Consider the following 20,164-nt stretch of genomic DNA (forward strand, 5'->3'; position numbering starts at 1 on the left):
AATCGCCTGTATCTTTTTCTAAAAATACATTATCTGTAGCCTTTTCAGTCAAATCCTAAACCAAGAAAAGCATCAAAACATAACATGACCCTAAATACTTACGTCCATACCCACCCATATCTACAGTGCACCTAAAAACAACAACAAAAACAAAAAATGATGCAGGAGTCAAAACCTCCAAATAAGCCTTCACCTTATTGGCCTTTGTAAACCAAGCCACCAGTGTTTTGGAACAGAAACTAATGATTAAAAATCTTCTTGGCTTCTGGTCTCAGATAATTTACCTCAAAATACATCTGCTCAGACTGATTTGTGCTGCACCACCTGATAACATGTGAGATACTACAGAGTGAGGCCAATGTAGAGAAACAGAGATGCAAATATACCTAAAATGTGAAACAGACACAGGTAGAGAGAGACACGTGAGGAGAGAAAAGGTGAGCCAAGGAACTGACACCAACTCAGAGATAAACAGACATGAGAGAGAAAGGAACACATGGGAGAAACAGACAGTTTATGGGATGATGGAGGAAAACAAGTCTCAAAGCTGACAAGGTTATCTCGCCATGCGTGTGCCAGCAGTTCTTTCTGAAAAGGACTGGCCTGTCTAAATGTCAACACAGCCTGGAGCAGCAAGGATATGCACTGAATAAGATATGCAGTCAAGAGATATGAGAGGGACACAGAGTGAGTCAGGGCAGTGGGGTCATTTATATCAGTGGACATCACTAACACAGCAGCACATGTAGAGATGTTAATCACACATTGAGCACTTAATTGTAAAGGTTTTGCTGATATGAAGCAGTTAAATAACTGATGTATCTGTGATTCTTCAAGCTGCTAAAAATCCTATTTATACCACTGTTTGAAAACAAACTCACTGCATTAACACATTTTGTCCATTAATACATAAATGTAATAACTGAGAAACATTCAAATTCAGAGCAGGCTTTTAGCACCACCTGCAGGATTCTCTTTGTCACTGCAACTAATCATACAACAGCAACCCCCCCCCTATGAAAACACATTAATAATAATGTATTTTTGTCATTTTGGAGTTAGTTATCAGAGGATTGGGACTTGTTAAGAGGGAGAGAAATGAGGCTGATGCATATCTGATTTGAATCATTCATTAAAAAAGTAAAGGGATCATTTCAGTCTGAATTACACTCATGGTTGAAATCAGTTGTATCTACAGCCTCCTCATCAGTGGGCGACCTAATAATCTGTGCTGTGTGATGATTGATGACTGTGACGCCCGCGGACACGAGTTTATAATTTCATTTATATTTTTGAGGCTTATGTAAGGCGAACACTTCTATCTTCTGTATGTGCCAAACTAAGGGCCTCTTTATCAGCAGAGTCAGGAGGTGAGAGAGAGATAACCACTGTGGGTCATGTTTAATGTGATGCTCTGAATGTACACTCTGTAACAGTGGTCTGCTTTTTGAAAAGAGGCTAGAAAGGTGTTTTAGCACAGGATTAGACACAACTGTTTTTTTTTTCCAACACAGAAGGCGATACAGGGATGTGCACCAAACTCCACATTCTTCGGAAATATTCACCTTTAATTTAGAAACATAATAAACACAACCCAAGTCAAACTGTGTAGAACTGTGACCTAACTAAATACAGTTAACTGACCATACTGTTATATATATATATATTTATATATTTATATACTGTATCCATCCACTCAGTTGGCTATAAATACTGCAATCCTACATAAGGCATTACAATGCTGTACTTTTCTTTGCAATCACAAAAAGCTGAAAATATAGTTTGTAGCCCTTCATTATGGTACATTCCAAAGAGTAATGTTCTTTAAAAGAATATCTACATGATGCAGCAGAGTGAGAAGGCGCAGCATCATTTACAAGTAGAAGTCGTCAAAGCCCAAAAATAGTCTTTTCTGTCACCTTTTCTCTCATGAAATGTCATGGCAGTCGCACTAGGTTTACAGACAGCGTTAGAGACAAACACCTATTTAGAAGAGTATGTTTTTCAGGAAAGAAAATCCAACAGGGATTGGCATTTCCTAAAAAAATGGTTTCTTATGTTGTTGTTATTTGTGCTGTGTCAAGACACAGGCATAGTTGGGTTGTGACAGGACAGAAACCTTTGGCAGCTCACCCAAAATGGAAACTTCAAGAACTCTATCATAAAAATTTCCAGAGGGAAATTAAGATAAATTTGTGTGTATTTTACATGCCATTATTTGAATAAATCACAGACTTGTATATGTTTGAATGCTTTTGTACAAATGCAATTGCAAAAAATGAGGAGGTGGTAAAAGGTTTCAGAAGGTGTTTCAGGCATAGAGAGGCTGGTAGCCGCTCCTCCGGCTGCCATTTTTACAGGTGATCACACACACGCTCAGCATCCCGAAGAACTGCAACAGCAAAAATATAGGTAATCGGACACAAGCTCGTAAAAATATGTTTTCTGAAGCAGCACAGGTTATGTGAACAAATTAGCTCTGGAGTGAAACATAGGTTAGGCTAGGATCAAGTACTGAAGTCAATCTCTGTGAAAGAGCAAGAATTATAAAGTAGTCTATGTGACAGTGGGGGAGGGAATCCTACTCAGATATCTCTTAGGGAAATCCCTGTGTTCAGCTTTCCTAGAAGGATCACTTTGAAAGCATAATTGTATAAATACTGAAATGACTGACAGGATGACACACTGTCCCTCTTCTGTTTCAAGTGGTAGCCTTCAGCAGAGCTATCATTGTTCTTTTACATGAGTGGATTTAAAGACAGGAAATCCTCCATTTACCACCCCTGAAAAACTCTAACATACCACACAACTGGTGCTAGGTTAGGAAATCCATGCACTTGGAAAGCACAAGAAGTAATATAGAGGAGTATAACGTGTAGCCCTCTCTGTCTTCGAAAAGATCATTCATCTGTTGCGCTGACTGGTGTGTATCTCCAATATTAGATGACTCAACAGATGACCAGCACCAGCCAATACACTTACGCTCTTTCACATCAGCTGAAGTGTGTGTCAGGTCAAACTGACTGCGCCCGTCCTTACCTTAATGATGGCGAAGCCCAGAATGACCAGCATGGCATAAACCAACACATCATGTAGGAGGCGCTCCAGCTTGGCCTCACAACCCTAAAATACACTGCACAAGTGCAGTGAGTACACATACATGCACGTTGGACATTTGAAATGTCTGCTTGAAATGTAGCCCTTGGTTTATTGCCTCAGAGGTGATAGGTCATTTGGTTTTGTGGACTTTTTTGAGTCATAAAGCGTTTAAAAAATATTTTTTAAGTAATACCAAATAAACAGATTAAATAGAGCAGAGTGTGATTCTGTATGATTTACCTCTACATTAAGCAGGTTTGGTTGATCCAGTCTGCCAGTGCACTGTGTGGTGTTTTTGCAGCAGGACAGAGGCACTGTGTTGTTGTGGCTGGTAAACCAGGTGGTGTTGGACCAGCTGGTGTAATTTTTAACTCCACAGCACTGCAACTGTAAAGAGTTAAAGAGAGAGAATGGACAGGTGGTAAGAATGGAGGAAAACTACTAACAAAAATAATAAAAAGAAAGGGGGAAGTTAGATGCTACACTGAGAAAGAGTTATGGGAAATATCCACGTTCTTACACTATCATCAGTCTACATGTATGTATCTACAGTATGAGTGAGTTGCTGTTTTAAGAAGGCTTCTTTTCTTAAAAGGCAAGAGAGGGAACGACAGACTGTGGAGTAAAATGAAAGAAGAAGAGAGGGAAGTGAGAGCAAGTAAGCCCAAATGAACTCAAGTGAAGCAGAACAGGATGAAGAGAGTGAAAGTACAAACAAGAAAACAAAGTTACACAAGCTATTTATATACAGCAGAAGATAACACCAACCTGACTCTGCAGGTAGTCCACACCTTTGGTCTCAGTTCCCTGTCCATCATACTTTGCAAAGGCATCATTCATAGAGCGCTCCAGGTCTCCGTTTATCTGAACAGACACAAGAAAAAAAAAAAAACACACACAATGTATGCAGTCATGTACTTCACTAATCGGCTTACAAGTGTGCCACAGCAGATTTAAAATGGTGCAGATTAAATATATCCTTATATAGGTTACAGTCAGTGTGTAACAGAGAATATGTATTTGTTGCTCACCTTGCCTTGGTAGATGAAGCTAAATACCAAAGCAGCTACTTCAGCTGCAAACATCACCATGATGATCATAAAGAACTGCACAGAAAGAAAACCAGAGAAGTTGTGAACAAACAGAATGAGTGATAGAATAAACAAAAACTACTGGAAAACAGCAATGAGTCACCAAAGATGACAACTAAGACTGCCAGTGAAGCAGAGAGAGTTTGCAGTTGCATTTTCACATTTAGACTCTCCACCTGAGCGCACAGCTGTAGAGTCAAGCAGCAAATGACAAGGAAGTGAGAGAATGACTGAGGCATAAATTATAGCCTATGCCTCACCTCTCTCTCTCACACACACACACATACACACATAAACTTACAAAGCTGAGGCCGAATTTGGATTCGCGGATCGTAGCACAGCATCCCAGCAGACCGAAAAGGAACATCACCACGCTGACGCCGATGATGATAGCCGCTGGGACCAGCGCGTACTTGTCCTGAATGAATCCATCAAAGTTGTCATAGCTCTTGATCACATAGGCGCCAACGTAGGCCAACGCCGCTCCTGCGGCCTGCAGGGAGGAGGAAACATCAAAATCCTTGTGTTAATTCACCACTGACAAGTTACAGTTATGGTTACTATGTGTGCATACAGATCAGAATGCTTTTATCACTGCATATTATATAATTAACAAAGAATTATATGAATATATCATGAAAGAGTAAATGAGAAGAAACATTCTTGTTTAAAAATATCATTAAAAGACAATAATGTTCTCATTTTTCTGTATATATTTATTCTGTGAATGAACACAAAAGTAAGGATCCCACTGAAGTTAATACTATTGAGCTGTTCACATTTGTATCTGCTAACATTCTGCACTAAGCACTAGGTACAGAGCTGAGAGCTAAATTCTGGCATGATCTGCTAATCTCAACAATTTCCGTTCTAGTCATTCAGGTCTGTGTCAACAACTGCAATGTAATGGATTGTCAGCTTTTCCAGAAAACCTCAGTCTTTACATTTAACAAAGCAAAGTTCTGTAGAAACTAACACACACTGATTGAAGGGGTTGGTCACATGATGTGTGTTTTTCTCACCATGCTGTAGCTGAAAGTTGTCATTCACATTGTGTTCATATTTTCTATATCAAAAAGCCAAAAACTGAGAGCAAAGTCTCTCATAAATACTGATGTACGGTGTGATATGAGTCAGTCATGTAGCTGTTCGTATGTAAACATGACCTAGTTAAAACACTGCAAGTTGAATAATGTGGACAATACTGAATTATGACATTACAGCTTCTTTTGCTAAGGTACAAAAGAAAGGAGAGGTGGTAACATACAGTAGCCTGCCTATAGTCATGAATACCATCATACCTAAAGTGAGAACAAAGCTGCCTGTAATATATCCTTGGTTAAAAAGCTTTTAGATGGAACACAAAGGGATTTGTGCTCATCTTGTTATCTGCTGTGATCTCATGTGATGAACACAGGCTGGAAGGTTACTGATGCTTTGTCTCTGTGGAGTCAAATCTGGAATCGGCATCAAGTCACACCACCATCATGACTTTTCTACAAGTCATGCCTCAGTAGTGAGCACCGATCATAAGACTGCATGTATATGGGTCAGTTTTGTGTGAACACAATACGGACTGAAATTACACTGACAGAGTTAAAAATGATTTACCATTATCTTATAAAATGACACCTTTGTTTATTCTGCTCTCTGTATCTGTTTAACTATCTGGTGGAAAACGTCTGGAGGGTTAAAAGTACAGAGACTTTAAGAACAGAGACAACTGTCGAGAGAACAATGGGCATTACAAATTCATCTCATTATCAGCACTACTGATTTCCTTTTGCCCTTTGAAACTCTCTGGATCAGATTTAAACTCCAGAATCTAAACTGCAGATGAGATTACACTCAAATGTGTCTGTTTTTGTAAATCCTGTTTTTGTTTTGTGGTGGCACAGCGAAACTGTGAGAATAAGTGACCAACTAAATTTCCATTTACATCAAAGATGGAAAGACGATACCACTACCCCTTTTTACTGGGGGGGAAAAAAAACTGAAATCCCCCTTCATGTATATCTGCACTTTAGTTCCATTTTCAGCATTACTTCCCCTCTAATGACATGAGTTATGATGTGCTTGTGTATGTGAGCATATGTGTTCTATGCAACCTAACAATCGTTCATTCCTCAGGTCTGCCTCATGACTCATTTCTCTTAATCACTCCATAGTCACGGGATTCCTGCGGAGTAGCTAGAGTAACCCCCACCCCCACCCCCTTCCCCTTCCGCCCTACCACTCACCCCTAATCTTCCCAGAAACTCTGATCTTGTGCCTAAGAAGCAGCACAAAGGGGCTTACACAGCATAAAGCGTCAATGCATGGTGCCACCTCTATAGCATGAGTGGAATGTGAGTTATGTTTCTGGATCTGTGGGGATGATTTTGTCAGATGCTGCCATGATGTTTCTGCTCATGTGCTTCCACACATTCAGACAACTTCTGATTTGCTCCTTAAATCACCAAATTTGGTTAGAAAGGGAAAAAAAGACTTTTATTACACAATTAGATAGATTAGATTTTATCTATTTCATCAGTTGTGAAGTGGACTGATTTTACTACAAAATATCTCTTGAAACTTTGGGATCTTCATAAACTACATAACATTTCTGAAGAAAAACTTAGCAGAGGGTCAGGGAGAGGATACAAGGATACACTGATATTTGATACTATGATTTTTTTTAAATTTACGTCTCTCCTGTGTCCAAGTTACAGTTAATCTTGTTCAAAATGTGCAGTTTCTCATGATCTAACTCACACTGCTGTTTAAGACTCTTCACCTAATCAATCAGTGGAAAAATCAAAGGCAAGTGCCAACTGTTTTATTCCATTACACGGACTTGGTTTGTTTACACTAGGTGAACAAAGTTTGCCCTACATTCTTTATCAGTCAACAGTCAACAGGCGTGACAGGTCACACAACTAAGATGCAAGAACATACATAAACAGGGATATGTTGTGAATAATGCCTGGGTTGTGAGAAATAATGGAAAGACTGACTTTGGAATGTGGTGAAGGACAGAGAAATGTAATAGACTCTGTAAACACAAGACATCATTCAGCACAGACTCATTAGACAAACTTACATACCTGTTAGAGATGAGAAATGCAAAGAGGAATTTACAGCAATACATTAAAAGAAGAAAGAATACGGAAGTAAAAAAGTGGATGTGGATTTGAATGAAAAGATAAACTGTGCTTGAGGTTTCCCTTAGAAATGCACACACAGGCCTGTTTTATCTCACAGTAATCTAATTACAGAGACATCAGCCCCAGACAGACAGAGAAGTTTGCTCTGTTCCTTCAAAAGCCATTTCCTCTGAAGGAGGAGAGACAAGAACTGACAACTGTTTGGGAAATATACGCCAACAATATACAAATCTAAAGTCTACTTTGACTCAAAGCCAGATTTGTTCCTGTCAGACAGTGAGAGTCAGTCAAAGTTCAAGCTAGTTAGATGATAAATCACTGTTCCCCTGAACTTTGGTAGACTTACTGAGAAATGCTACGGGCGGCCTTACTGGAATCATCTAGTGCTATAAAAATGAATCACACAGATGTGATCTATATAAGCCACAGTTAAAATGAGGAAGTATAGAAATAAAGAGTGCGCTGGCTAGAAAAGACTACAAGGATGGTCATCTAGTCATAACTCTGATTTGTATAAAGCAGACATTAAAGAACACAAGCAAAACAAGAAATATTAGATAATCTACAGAAAAAAAAACCCAATGATGTCCAAACACATTCCTGTTCTCTCTCCAGCCGTCAGTGTAAATTAAAATCATCACAGGTGGAGAAGTAACACCACGACTTACCCAGAATATCAAGCTGAGGAAGAGGAGGACGGTCTTGGACGTGAAGATTCCGCAGTCCATGTTGTCTGGAGGAGGTGAAGAGGCTGAAGGGAGACTGCGGAAAAGCTGCCGTCCAGTTTTTATCTTGTAAAACCAAAAGAAAAAAACGCCGAGCTGCCCCTACCGACGCCGCCGCCGTCGCTTTGGTCACAAGTTTTTTTTTCTGACTACAGTGTGATATCATGGTCACATGCTGTGGGGAGGAGGGCGATGTTATAGAACCGGTCCCACAGCCGTCCTGTCCCGCTGGGGAGCCACGCATTACATCACACGCCACTCCCGCAGAGAGGAGAGGAAAATCCCACAGAGACCCAGGAAAGAACGCAAAAGAATAAAGAAAAACATAGAATGAATAAAACTGCAAATGCGCCCCCTCCCCGCCCTGTTCTTACACTTATCGATGTGATTGAGTTTTTACAGGAAGTGCGATGCAATCATGAATCTGTGGATCCACTCAAAAAAAAAAAAAAAAAAAAAAAAAAGATGATAATGATAGTCTTGGGGGAATGAATCACATTGTGCTTTTATTGCTACAGAACAATTATGTTATCAATACTATTTCAACTGCAGTCCATGTTAGTGTGAACTAACTCTACACTCAAAACACAAAACTAACTACACTTGCACTGTCTTGTCACTGACCATCTAAAAACAGAGCCGCATTTTGCTGAAATGAATTTTACTCACTTTGGTCTGTGTGTTTGTGTGTGTAACAAGAGGAGGCGCTATCAGTGCACTACAGGAGGCTTGACTACATTTGCCAATCTTCCCCCTCAGACAAGCACGCATGCACGCACACACACGCGCACACACTCTTCCTGTCATACTAGAGAAAACATGAAGGCAGCAGATAAGTTTTCTGTGCTTTAAGCAATTGAAACAGTTAAGATAAACTGATATTCCAGCTCATGTCTCCACTAATCATCTCCTGGTTAAAACAAATAATATCAAAGAATAAACTAGAAGTTGAACCATGTTTTAGGTTCATTTTTCCAGCTCGATGTCATGCAAATGTAATTCAAAGCAAACTTGAAGGACTAATATAACAGGTGAATTTAAGTTACTTCTGTTTTCTACTATTGTTAAAGGTTTGTTCTCATTATATATTATATTATCTATTATAAACACATCAGAAAACTAGAATAGGCTAGAATTTTTAATGATATTAATGTGAGAATCACAAAAAATACAGATTTTCATCAGTCAAACCATATTCTGTGTGAGTACACCTGGAATTTGGTCAAAATTAAATTAATAAATGAATATAAATATTTTTATATATTTGAAATCTGACTGAACTTATTCATTCAAATAATCTTCTATTCTATACTGACCTATTATACTGTACATTAGAGCACGTTATGTGCTGTTCATTAATCAAAAGCACAATAGACTAAAGCAAGGCAATTACTTAAAAAAATATTCAGTGCAGTAGGATTCCATTGCTTCATGGATTATTATGCACTTGCTTTAATTAATATATTTATAAGCAGAGGACACAGTATGTGAAAAGCTGGAATTATGGCATTGTGTCCTAGATAAACTTATTAAACTAGTTGTCAAACCACATACTGGTGCTTTAATAAGTTAGAATATGGTTTTAAATATAACTGCATGCATACTATTGTGAATGCATCCCTCTCTGGTCATTTCATCAAGAGTCTAAAATTCAAAAAGACCCGGGAAAATTAATCTTAAATTCGTTTCTCTGGCTGCCCCTCCTCACAGGCTGATAACTCTCATTTGGCTGTCGCCCATCTCCCTCCACACAGAGGAGACATACAGTAGTCTAAAGGAATATTTTCAGTATATAAATATAATAATATAAAACTAACTTTTTTCTGTTACTTAACTTTTTACACTTATTGTTTACATTAAAACTGTCCTTGCTTCTGCATTTCAGGAATTTATATTTATGCTCAGGTCACTATATGGTGGGTCTGCATGGCAACTGTGTTTCTTTGGCCATCTTTAAATGAATTTAATTAGCAAAAACTAATAAAATAAAACAAAGTTTTGCAACCAGTATATCAGACACACTACTATTTAACCTCATTTAATTCTAAAACTCTGTACTTGATTGTTTTGAGGTGTAATCTTGTTAAAATGTTCAAAATATACACCTCAAATTACACTTTATAACTGCCAGCATGTAGTTACACAACAAATGTGAATGTATTTTATCAGATCTCTACTTAAAAATATAGATATAGATAGTTAAGATTACACTGATTCCTATGATTTGCTTTTTATGTGGATATCTTACATTTTATGCAGGATTTTAAGAGAATAATTCAGCTGGAGAAAACACAAACTTTATCAAGTTTGAGTGGGAGAGAAGAGGCGCACTGTGGAAGGCGGGGCTCACTCTACACGGTTCTCATAAGGCCTTTATAAACCCTGAACCTGTCAAGAAGGCCAGCAGAGATATCACTCTGACTTTGTCTTTCTGTGAACCTCACACTTCCAAGCCTGACATTAGTGCTACAACAATGTCTTCTGCTGCGATTGCTCTGCCCTTGGCGGCTCCGGCCAAATCTCCAAAGAAGAGAGCCAAGTCTCAGAGGAAGAAGACGGGTCCCACAGTGTCAGATCTGATACTGAAGGCCGTGTCTGCTTCCACGGAACGCGGTGGCATGTCCCTAGCAGCCCTGAAGAAGGCTCTGAAGGCCGGAGGATACGACGTGGTCAAGAACAAAGCCAGACTCCTGATAGCTATCAGACGCTTGGTGGCCAACAAATCCCTGGTCCAGACCAAGGGCACCGGGGCCTCAGGCTCCTTCAAGGTGAACAAGAAGCCCCCTACACCTCGAAAGAAAAAGGTGGTGAAAAAGAAGAAGCCAAAGGCCAAAAAGGTCAAGAGGACCAGAGCCAAGAAAGCAGCCGGAGGAGACACTCCAGCAGCCAAGAAGTCACCAAAGAAAAAGAGGAAGGCAAAGAGTCCTAAGAAAGCCAAGAAGCCCGCTGCAGCCAAGAAGCCCAAGAAACCAAAGAGTCCCAAGAAGGCCAAGCGCAGGGTCGCCAAGTCTACCAGGACCAGGGCTGCTGCTAAGAAGTGAATATTCCCATTGAACACTAAATGCCGTCCAAAAGCGTTTCTAGCGGCTTTTAACTCTGTGTGGACTAAACTTATGCATTCTTTCCAAGAACTTGAGTTTGCTTGAGCCATTTTACAGCTTTTCTATAGTAGAAAATACTGAACCTGTTGTTTTTACACACCTTTTCTTGCTACTATCTGCCGCGGTCTGCAATGAACTGAATTGCAATTACTGGAAGTAATAAACCTGTTTTAATGTACAGAGCGTGTGGTGTGATTTTATCTCAGTTTTGAACAACAAAATGTCAACAGCCTGGACATAGAGCAGATTGTATGTTTTCTGTCTGTGAAATAACTCTATGGATAAGAACAATCTACTGAAAATATCAAACTTAACTGAGCCTTTTCTGTCGTCAAGTTCATATAATTTCTTTCAATGTTTACATTTATGATCATGTGTATTATTTAGTTCTAAATATTATCTTGTCACTATCAGCACCACAGAGTTCCCTATCTGAGAAAAGACGTCTTTTTAGCCATTAACAACAAAGAGTTGTTACTGTCTGGCTCGTAAATGACGGCCGTACACACAGTTTTGGCACGCGCTCACCTAAAATTTAATTTGCTTGATTCACAGTGAGCGCTCTAGAGCGTGCAGGATGTTTTGGAACAGCGCCTCAACGCACCGTTACGCACAGGGTCCAAGGCGTCCAGTCACATGTATTTACACAGATTTTATCAGTACTTCCAAAACGTGTCTGTTGTGAACTGACACAGTGCAGTAGCACAAACAGCTACTGCAGGAAAACATGTTTATGCTTCCGTCTTTGAAAACTATGTCACGTCATTCAGTAGCGGACAGGTGCTAATGAAAATGAGCTGAAAAGTAACCTGGATTCTGAGCCGTATACCATAATATGTGAAGTTTCTGTTTGTTTTGTTTGCGCCTATTTCAAGTTGAGACAGATATCGACAGAATAGTGGGGTGGGACCGAGCTGGTCATAAAACAGCAGCTGATGACAGTCACCAGCTGTTTGCAAAACGCAGCTAATCAACAGTGGGACTTCGCGGGCGTGACGAGCAGTGTTCGTTGGAGTTCCCCTTATCTGCAGGGGAAAAGGTTTTCACTGCGGGTGAAGCCACTGACCATCTTTTGATGGAATTTATAGAGTAAGTGGATTAATAAAAGGGGTTACATGGAGATATTTTTTATTACAAAATGTTTAAACAAGAGAGGTGGGATCTACTCTTGTGATGAGTAAAATCATCAGGTCTTATAGGGAAAAAGGTGAGAAAAAGTATAATTATGGATAACCGTATAATCTTGAATAATTTCTGACTTTGATCTATTTTGACCTGTCAACTTTTCCTGTATATTTAAACAGTAAGATGCTGAACCCATTGATGTCTTATGAGTGAGCATTTTTCACTTTATGGTTTAGAGTTGCCACCTACTGGTCAGATACAGTAACAGTTCAGGCATTGTGGAGAGATTGCCCGGTTTCTCCTATCAAGGACTCACATTTCAGATGGACTCCTAAGTAAAAGCTGTGAATTGTGTTTTGAAGAAGGTATCATGTTAGGTATTATGTAAACTGGTAAATACATAGCTGATCTACAAATCTATATTTAATTGAATAAATAGCCAAGAACCAGTTTCCTAACAGATAATCCCTCTTCTTTATGATAACAATAGCAGATTTGGTTAGTTTGTATAGGGTTCATGTTTTACATGTTGCTCATATCTAACAAAAATAAACAAATGATGCAAATAACAGTGCAGTGATTATTATGTGTATATCATACATGTAAAGTCGGGTGACAAATTGATAGAAAAGGACAAACAGGATGATAATGTCCCCATCCATAGGGCACAGTGGGTCACTGAATGGTTTGATGAGTACGAAATTGTTGTGAATCATATGCTGTAGGCAATGTTGTCACCAGATCTCAGCCCAGCTCTGGGAGATTTTGGCCCGACATTTCAGACAGCACTATTCAGATAGCCCTATTTTTCCTGCCTTGTTACCTAGTGATAATGTTACTGTACTCCATAATGATTAAATTGTTACTCAGTCATACTTACATTGTTTTTGCTAAACATCCTCAAAAACAAAACAAAAACACACAGAACAACAACAACAAAAACCTAAAAACAAATGTCAATACTGCTACAGTCAGTACTTGTTGGCTGCCATAGTATGAGGAAGTAAAACAAAAATTGGAAGCAAGAACAGGGCGAGGTTGTGTGTATACACAAAACAACACTGACTGAGCACCAGACCCTCATAACTATATTGCCTAACCAGTCAGTGGAGATATGTAACCCCCCCCACAAAAAAAAAAAAAAAAAAAAGAGTTTGAATGCAAGACACTGACACCATGAAACACTCTGAGATTGACTGGTAATAGCTTTTGGTACTTCTACTGTACAGTACTTGGGATAGATGCCAAACTACTGAATGGAAACAACAGTTCAGTTCTATATACTGCTGAACAACCACTTTTTCCAAAGCATAGTTGAGTTACATCACCTTCATTGTTGAAATATAAAGATGATTGTTACTGATGTGGGATTGGAGTGGGGTTTAGTTTTAGGCTTCATCCATTCACCAATTCATTCGCAATAACTTTACCAAAGTGGATGTATAGCATTTACATATTCTCTATCAATGCAATCATTCTTAAGATAAGAACAGTTTTACTAGTCTCACTGTCTGGTATATATCATGTTTCAAACCAGTATTTAATCTTATGACGAGTTGCTTCATTGCTTCAACTTGTCACTCAACACCATTGAGTTCTGTATCTCAAAAGAGAACTATTTTGTAGTCTTTAGCTGACAGAGATATTACCCTCTGATTTGTTGGTGATGTTGTTGGAAGGCAGCATGCAGTAGTAGTGTGTGCTCACCTAATTTTTTGATTCTCAGGTGACAGGCAAACTCACGCAGGATGTGGCCCTTTACACATCATTGCGCCCAGGGAAAAAGGTGTCCAGTCCTGTGTATTTACACAAGTCTTATCACTACAAAACATGTTTTTTGTGAACTGGATGTTGTCACAAACAGCTACTGTAGTCATGTTAGCCTGAATAAAACATTTCCATCTTTAATTCAGCACCCTATTTAATTTTTTTCACGAAGAGATGAAAATCAACATGGATTGTTTAGTTTGATTTGTTTGCGTTTTTTTCAATGAATATTGAATAGTGAATGAGACCGGGCTTGTCAAATAAACAGCAGCTGGTGAGCGGGAGAAACCATGACAGGATTTCAGGGCAACAGAAATGATAGTGATGTCTGGCTGATGAATATAGGCATATCATCTTCATCCAAGATCATAATGGGATTTAGAAAGCAAATGAAATTATCTCAACTATGACTGTGTTTGGCATGGGAGAAAGAATTGTAAGCTACACTAGAATTTCAACTAGTAGAGTCAAGTCAGTGTAAAAATACAAGAAGAACCTATGATCCATATTCATACAAATCTTAGAGCCTTTTGATGCTATAGGCTTAAGCAGTGAAGCCTTGAACCCGTAAAACGAAAGCACTGTATACAGCATGTTGTGACTCAACACAGCTGTGGAGCTTATGAGCTGTATGGTTCCATGCTGCCATCTACTGTTTGCACAGTAAATCAGCAGAGAGGTAGCTGCAGTAGTGACAGATTGTGGGCTGGGGAGGTTCACCACAGGTCACTTTTCATTTACTTTAAAAAGTTTAATGAGATTTTTGTAAAATGGTGTTCTCCTTGTGTGCAGCTCAAACTCAACTTGCCATTTCCAATAAAACAGTCACAAACAGAAGCTCTAATTTGTAATTAGATGTTTTATATGGAATTGTAAAAAAAAGAAAATTGTGTTTTGAAGACAGTTAATAGAAAATGACAAATATTAATAAACTAACTGAGAGTTAGTTCATGTATTCATTAAACAAACAAACAAAAAATGAATAAGAAATTTATCGAAAAATGCCACTAATAATTAATAAAGAAACTAGGAACATAAAGTAGTATATGGTAAAACAAATATAATTACTATTAACTTATATTTAGAGCACATATGTAAAGGAGTTAAATGTACTTTACTTTTTAAAAAACAGAATCTTTTTCATTTGATTTATTTGATATATTTATTGCTGTTTTTCCTTTTCTGACTTGAACAGCAGCCTGTGGTTATGCTTGAATGTGCTTGTATGCTGTGCATTTTTGAGTTTTTTTTTCACCTGTGATCCTGTAAGTATTCCTGTTTTTCAGAGATATGAGGAACCAGACAGAGATAAGAACATATATTAACCAAAAATAAGCAATGAGAAGAAAAAAAGAGGAAGGAGTCCCAATAGGTTGTAAAAGACAAAACATTTAGATTGTTACTTCTATCTGTTTTGCAGTTTATTCCTACATATATTGTGCTCACTAAGCTTTGGTAGTTTGCCAAACATGCAAGCTTAGGCTTGATTGCTAAGTAGTGACTCACACTCAGAAATTCTCAGGACTTTACCAGCGACGTGTACTCATGTGACACTTAACAATAGTGCAAAAATAGCAACTTCCTTTCAATAGATCTTGTTCTCATATCTGCTTTCTGTTCCCTTTGCTAGGAGGAACTTAACCTTATATATAAAAAAAAAAGTGAGACAAAGCATCTATCAACCCATGAAGTGTACCTCTAGTTCCTTTAATCTCTGATCTACTGGATTTAAATCAAACTTAAGTTCTAGTTTTCCTTTTTTTTCTTACCTACCCTCTCTTTTGTGGACACACTCTTTGAAGCTCTCTTTCATTTTGCAACAGGTAACAGTTTGTGTTTTTGGAGAAAGGAGTAAATGAACAAATAGATCACACATAAAATAACCAATCTCTTCCTGTGTTTTACAACTGACTGAGGAATCACATCTTTAAATCATCCAAATAATTACATAGAATAAATCACTGTTATTGCAGTACATAAAACACAATATATGACTAAACACACATCTGCTGTTGTAGGTTTTATGATATTGCCATTAAATATGGTTATATTAAACTGTTAGTACCTAGAGTTGATGTTTTTTTCTGTCAATAAGTAGCCTAAAGTATATATGCTTTGGGTCACACAAAAATGCAGACTTGCAAACGAAAGCAAAGCTTTATCCTCCCCCACTAGTTCTCAAACAAGATCATCCTGTTGGTCATATGATAAACTGCATAAGAGGAGGAGGAACTTGGCTTAGGTGATGTATTCAGTCATCTTAGTTTTCATTTCTGACAGTCATCATGAAGACAGCAGTGACCCTCCTTGCTCTCTCTCTCCTTCATGTCGGCTTTCCTGTACCAGTCAGCCGCCCAACCAACTGGCTCAGACAATGCCATGCCTCCACCAACCTCTCCATCACAGCACTGGAGGTGCTGCCAGGTGGTGGCTGGGATAACCTCCGGAATATAGATCTGGGTCGAGTCATGAACCTCAGCTACTTCCAGTGTCAGACCACTGAGGATGGGGTCTACCTCATCCCAGATGAGGTGTTTGTCATTCCCCAAAAACAGACGGGCGTGGAGACCAACTCAGAGATAATCAGCTCCTGGATGGAGCAGAAAAGCTCTACATCTTACTCCATAAATGCAGACATATCCTTCCTCTCTCTGCTGAATGGCAAATTTTCTACTGAGAACCAGAGGATGAAAACCCATCAGGTCAAAGACTCTTCAACTACAGCTAGAGTGCAGGTAAGTTTTCATATCGCTATGGTTTGGATGTATGAAATGAAAAGCAATGACAAATAAGACAAATAAAAAGCAGTTTGCTGATCAAGTTTTTTTTCCAACTTTTTTTGCTAATTCATAATCAACCTTGGATCACTTATAAATTAGGTTGATAAAAATGCTGATTACCTTAGATATTTATTGCAGTAATAGACATTGCTGGAAAGGTGCCTGTGTTATCCAGAAGGCTATTTTTCCTCTGTAGTCTATGGGCAACTGTGACATACTGTAGTCATAAAAGAGTCATAAAGAAAGAGTCAAATAAAGAAAAGATAGAAAATAGAAAAATAATAAACTTAAAGTATAGCAGATGTTAAAAAAACAACATTTAATAATGTTATACTCCTTTCTTTCGAAGGTTCGTAACCACATCTACACAGTTAAGGCTTATCCAGACTTCACTCTGGACACACGCTTTGTTCAACAAGCCAAAGAGATAGCTGATGCAATTGAAAACAACCAGACGAGGAACGCAGACTATCTCTCAGAGAAGATGGTGCTGGACTATGGAACTCATGTGATCACTAGTGTCGATGCGGGGGCTACTTTGGTGCAGGAAGACTACCTGAGTTCTACATATGTGTCGGACAGTGTGTCACAAAGTTCCTCTATCAAAGCTCAAGCAGGCTTAAACTTCTTTGACAAACTGAAATTTGACATAAGCAGTCAAAATACCCAACAGAGCTCAGCACTTCAAACATATCAGGCCAACATTCAGTACTCTCTCATTCAAAGCCATGGAGGTGGCACACCTTTCTACCCCGGCATCACTCTGCAGAAGTGGCAGGAAAGTACCAGAAATAACCTAGTTGCTATTGATCGTTCAGGATTCCCCCTACACTACTTTATAAACACCAACACCATCCCTGATCTGCCAGAGCCCACAGTTCAAAAAGTAGCTCTTAGAGTGAATCAAGCCATAGAGCGATACTACAAGGTCAACACCCGTCCTGGCTGTGTTGATATCAGCTCCAAGAACTTTAATTTCCAGGCCAACCTTGATGATAATTCCTGTGAGGGCCCTGCTACAAACCTCAGTTTTGGTGGTGTCTACCAAGAGTGTATTAAACTCAGCTCAGATGCAGATCCACTTTGTGATGCCCTGGCTCAGGCAAACCCTGGAACAGGTGGCTTCTCCTGTCGCTCACCTTACTCCCCAACTTTACTGAGATCAGAAGTGAGACAGCAGGGTTACAATGTGCATCAGTGCTATGACAGACGTTATTCCTGTGGATTTTTGGGGTTCTCCACTTGTCATAGATTAGAGTGTCAGGACAACTACTATGTTCGCTATGCTCGCATCAACACCTACTGGTGTTCTGTAAATGGAAAGGCCCCTGACAACTCAGGGTATCTATTTGGAGGCATATACAGCCCCTCTCTCCTGAACCCCCTCACCAAAACTAAAAGCTGCCCGCCAAACTTTATTCCACTTAAGTTTTTCTCAGATGGCCAAATGATCTGTGTGAGTGACGACTATGAAACTGGCACCAGGTACGCAGTACCATTCGGAGGCCTCTTCAGCTGTGAGTCAAGCAACCCACTGGCTGGAGGCCAACGCCGCTGCCCTCCCAAATTCAGTCAGCACCTTGCTACAGTGAGTGATGGCTGTGAAATTCTTTACTGTGTTCAGTCAGGACTGTTCACAGGTGGGCAGCTGCTGCCAATCCGTCTGCCTCCTTTCACTAAACCTCCACTTGTCAGCATGCAAGCCACCAACACAGTAATGGTGATGACTGAGGGAGAAAAGAGCTGGGTCAGAGTAGGGCAGACCAAGATGTGGAAACTGGCTAAACCAGAGGAAATCAGGGAAATTGTACGCCAGATTCATCCAGAATTGAGTCAGATGTCTAGTGGAGAGAAGGTAGGGGTAGCCTTTGGGGTGATGGGTATGATGGTGCTGGTGGTTGTAGGGGCAGTACTCCTGCTGAAGAGAAGGAGAAGGTTGTCTGGGTTTAGGATGAGTAGAGGCTATGAGGAAATACGTGGAGAGATTGAGCATGATGAATTAGAGAGGGACGCACAGCAAGATGAGGCTTGAGAAAAACAAACAGCTTATAAGCTTGGCACCCAGAGACTTTGCTTTTAAGTTCCTTGTTGATAGTCATCTCAAGTCACTGTTGCATGGCTTATGGGTGTGGAAAAATTCTCACATCTTTAAGGGCTCCTAGCTTAACTTAGTCAGACTTTGCATTAACAGTTAGTCTTTTGAAATGTTTATGAAACCAGTCAGTAACTTACATAGCTACACTGTAACACCTAACACTTTAGATAGTAAATCTTATAGTTTTATTAATACATTTTCTAGTAGACATTTTTGCCTGATAGCACGATGTGTACTTTAAGCTGTTGTTTAGCACTGGTAAACTGCATTTTGCACTTAAAAACTTACAATATGTATGTATGTAAAAACTTACAATATCATATTCTGTTAAAGTTGATCAAAGACACATTTGACTCCCGAGCAATCTGCCTTTGAAATCACGAAGTTATACGATGAAAGCAGTAGTGATTTCCAAAGGCCACAGGGAAACCAATACTACCCCCATGAGGCTGAGATGCACAATACCACTTAGTGTATAAAAATGTTGTCCCCCATTTAAGAACTTGAATGCTTTGAATGACTTTGCTTGGATGTATAATTCATAATGCATGTCGGAGGTAATTTTTTTTTTTTTTTTTAAGTAAAAGAAGCATTAGATTAAGGATTTATTTTTGTACTGTACTTTGTATCATATTACTAAAATTGACTGGACTCATAACTGAATGTCAATTAAACTTTTCTGCACTTCATTAAAGCAATTTAAAATGATTTCATTGAATGATTTCATTGATCTATGTCTTAATGTTTATGTTATTTATGTCTGGTATATATCTAGTCATGTAAAACTCTAAAAATACCTTGGTAAGTGGTCACTCGCACAAACTGGTCTCTTGTAACAGATGTCCATAATGTGTACAAGTTTTCTAACTCTGTAAATTTATTACATATAGTGTTAAGGACAGTACAAAACACAGAAGTGCCAGCTGAAGTGAACTCACACTAGGTAGGCATGTATCTGTAAGTCCGTAAACGTGGCACCAAAACCACACTGGTTCTCTAAATATAACAGCAAATCTGGGTTGAAAAACAAACCTTTTTCCAACTCAGGGTGAACTAAACCTCTTGCACAGAGAGATACTTTTATCTTCCCTGACCTTATTGAGAAAACCGCCAGCATTCCGGCCACATCCATAAATAGACAATGGCAAAGCTGACCTAATGGTTTTGGTAAGGTTATCAGTACACAGACAGGCTGGCTCAGACATTATATAGACAAAAAGACTCCAACAGACATA

General features: G+C 39.1%; 3 protein-coding genes across 3 annotated transcripts; 2 read left to right on the forward strand and 1 right to left on the reverse strand.

Moving 5' to 3' along the window:
* Positions 1-688: 688 nt before the first annotated feature.
* On the reverse strand, positions 689-8,243 carry tspan36 (tetraspanin 36). Its single transcript, XM_018669378.2, has 7 exons — positions 8,005-8,243; positions 4,492-4,683; positions 4,131-4,205; positions 3,868-3,963; positions 3,340-3,486; positions 3,040-3,123; positions 689-2,392 (listed from the first exon to the last, which is right to left on the reverse strand). Exons 1-7 carry the CDS (start codon positions 8,062-8,064, stop codon positions 2,312-2,314), a joined length of 735 nt encoding a protein of 244 aa, XP_018524894.1. The 5' UTR covers positions 8,065-8,243; the 3' UTR covers positions 689-2,311.
* A 2,203-nt stretch (positions 8,244-10,446) lies between these two features.
* LOC108878788 (protamine-like protein) lies at positions 10,447-11,340 on the forward strand. Its single transcript, XM_018669767.2, has one exon. It carries the CDS (start codon positions 10,536-10,538, stop codon positions 11,100-11,102), a length of 567 nt encoding a protein of 188 aa, XP_018525283.1. The 5' UTR covers positions 10,447-10,535; the 3' UTR covers positions 11,103-11,340.
* A 4,936-nt stretch (positions 11,341-16,276) lies between these two features.
* On the forward strand, positions 16,277-19,637 carry mpeg1.1 (macrophage expressed 1, tandem duplicate 1). Its single transcript, XM_018669690.2, has 2 exons — positions 16,277-16,789; positions 17,184-19,637. Exons 1-2 carry the CDS (start codon positions 16,340-16,342, stop codon positions 18,864-18,866), a joined length of 2,133 nt encoding a protein of 710 aa, XP_018525206.1. The 5' UTR covers positions 16,277-16,339; the 3' UTR covers positions 18,867-19,637.
* The last annotated feature ends 527 nt before the right edge of the window (positions 19,638-20,164 follow it).

This window comes from Lates calcarifer, linkage group LG13 (assembly GCF_001640805.2).
Source record: "Lates calcarifer isolate ASB-BC8 linkage group LG13, TLL_Latcal_v3, whole genome shotgun sequence".
Lineage (NCBI taxonomy): Eukaryota > Metazoa > Chordata > Actinopteri > Centropomidae > Lates > Lates calcarifer.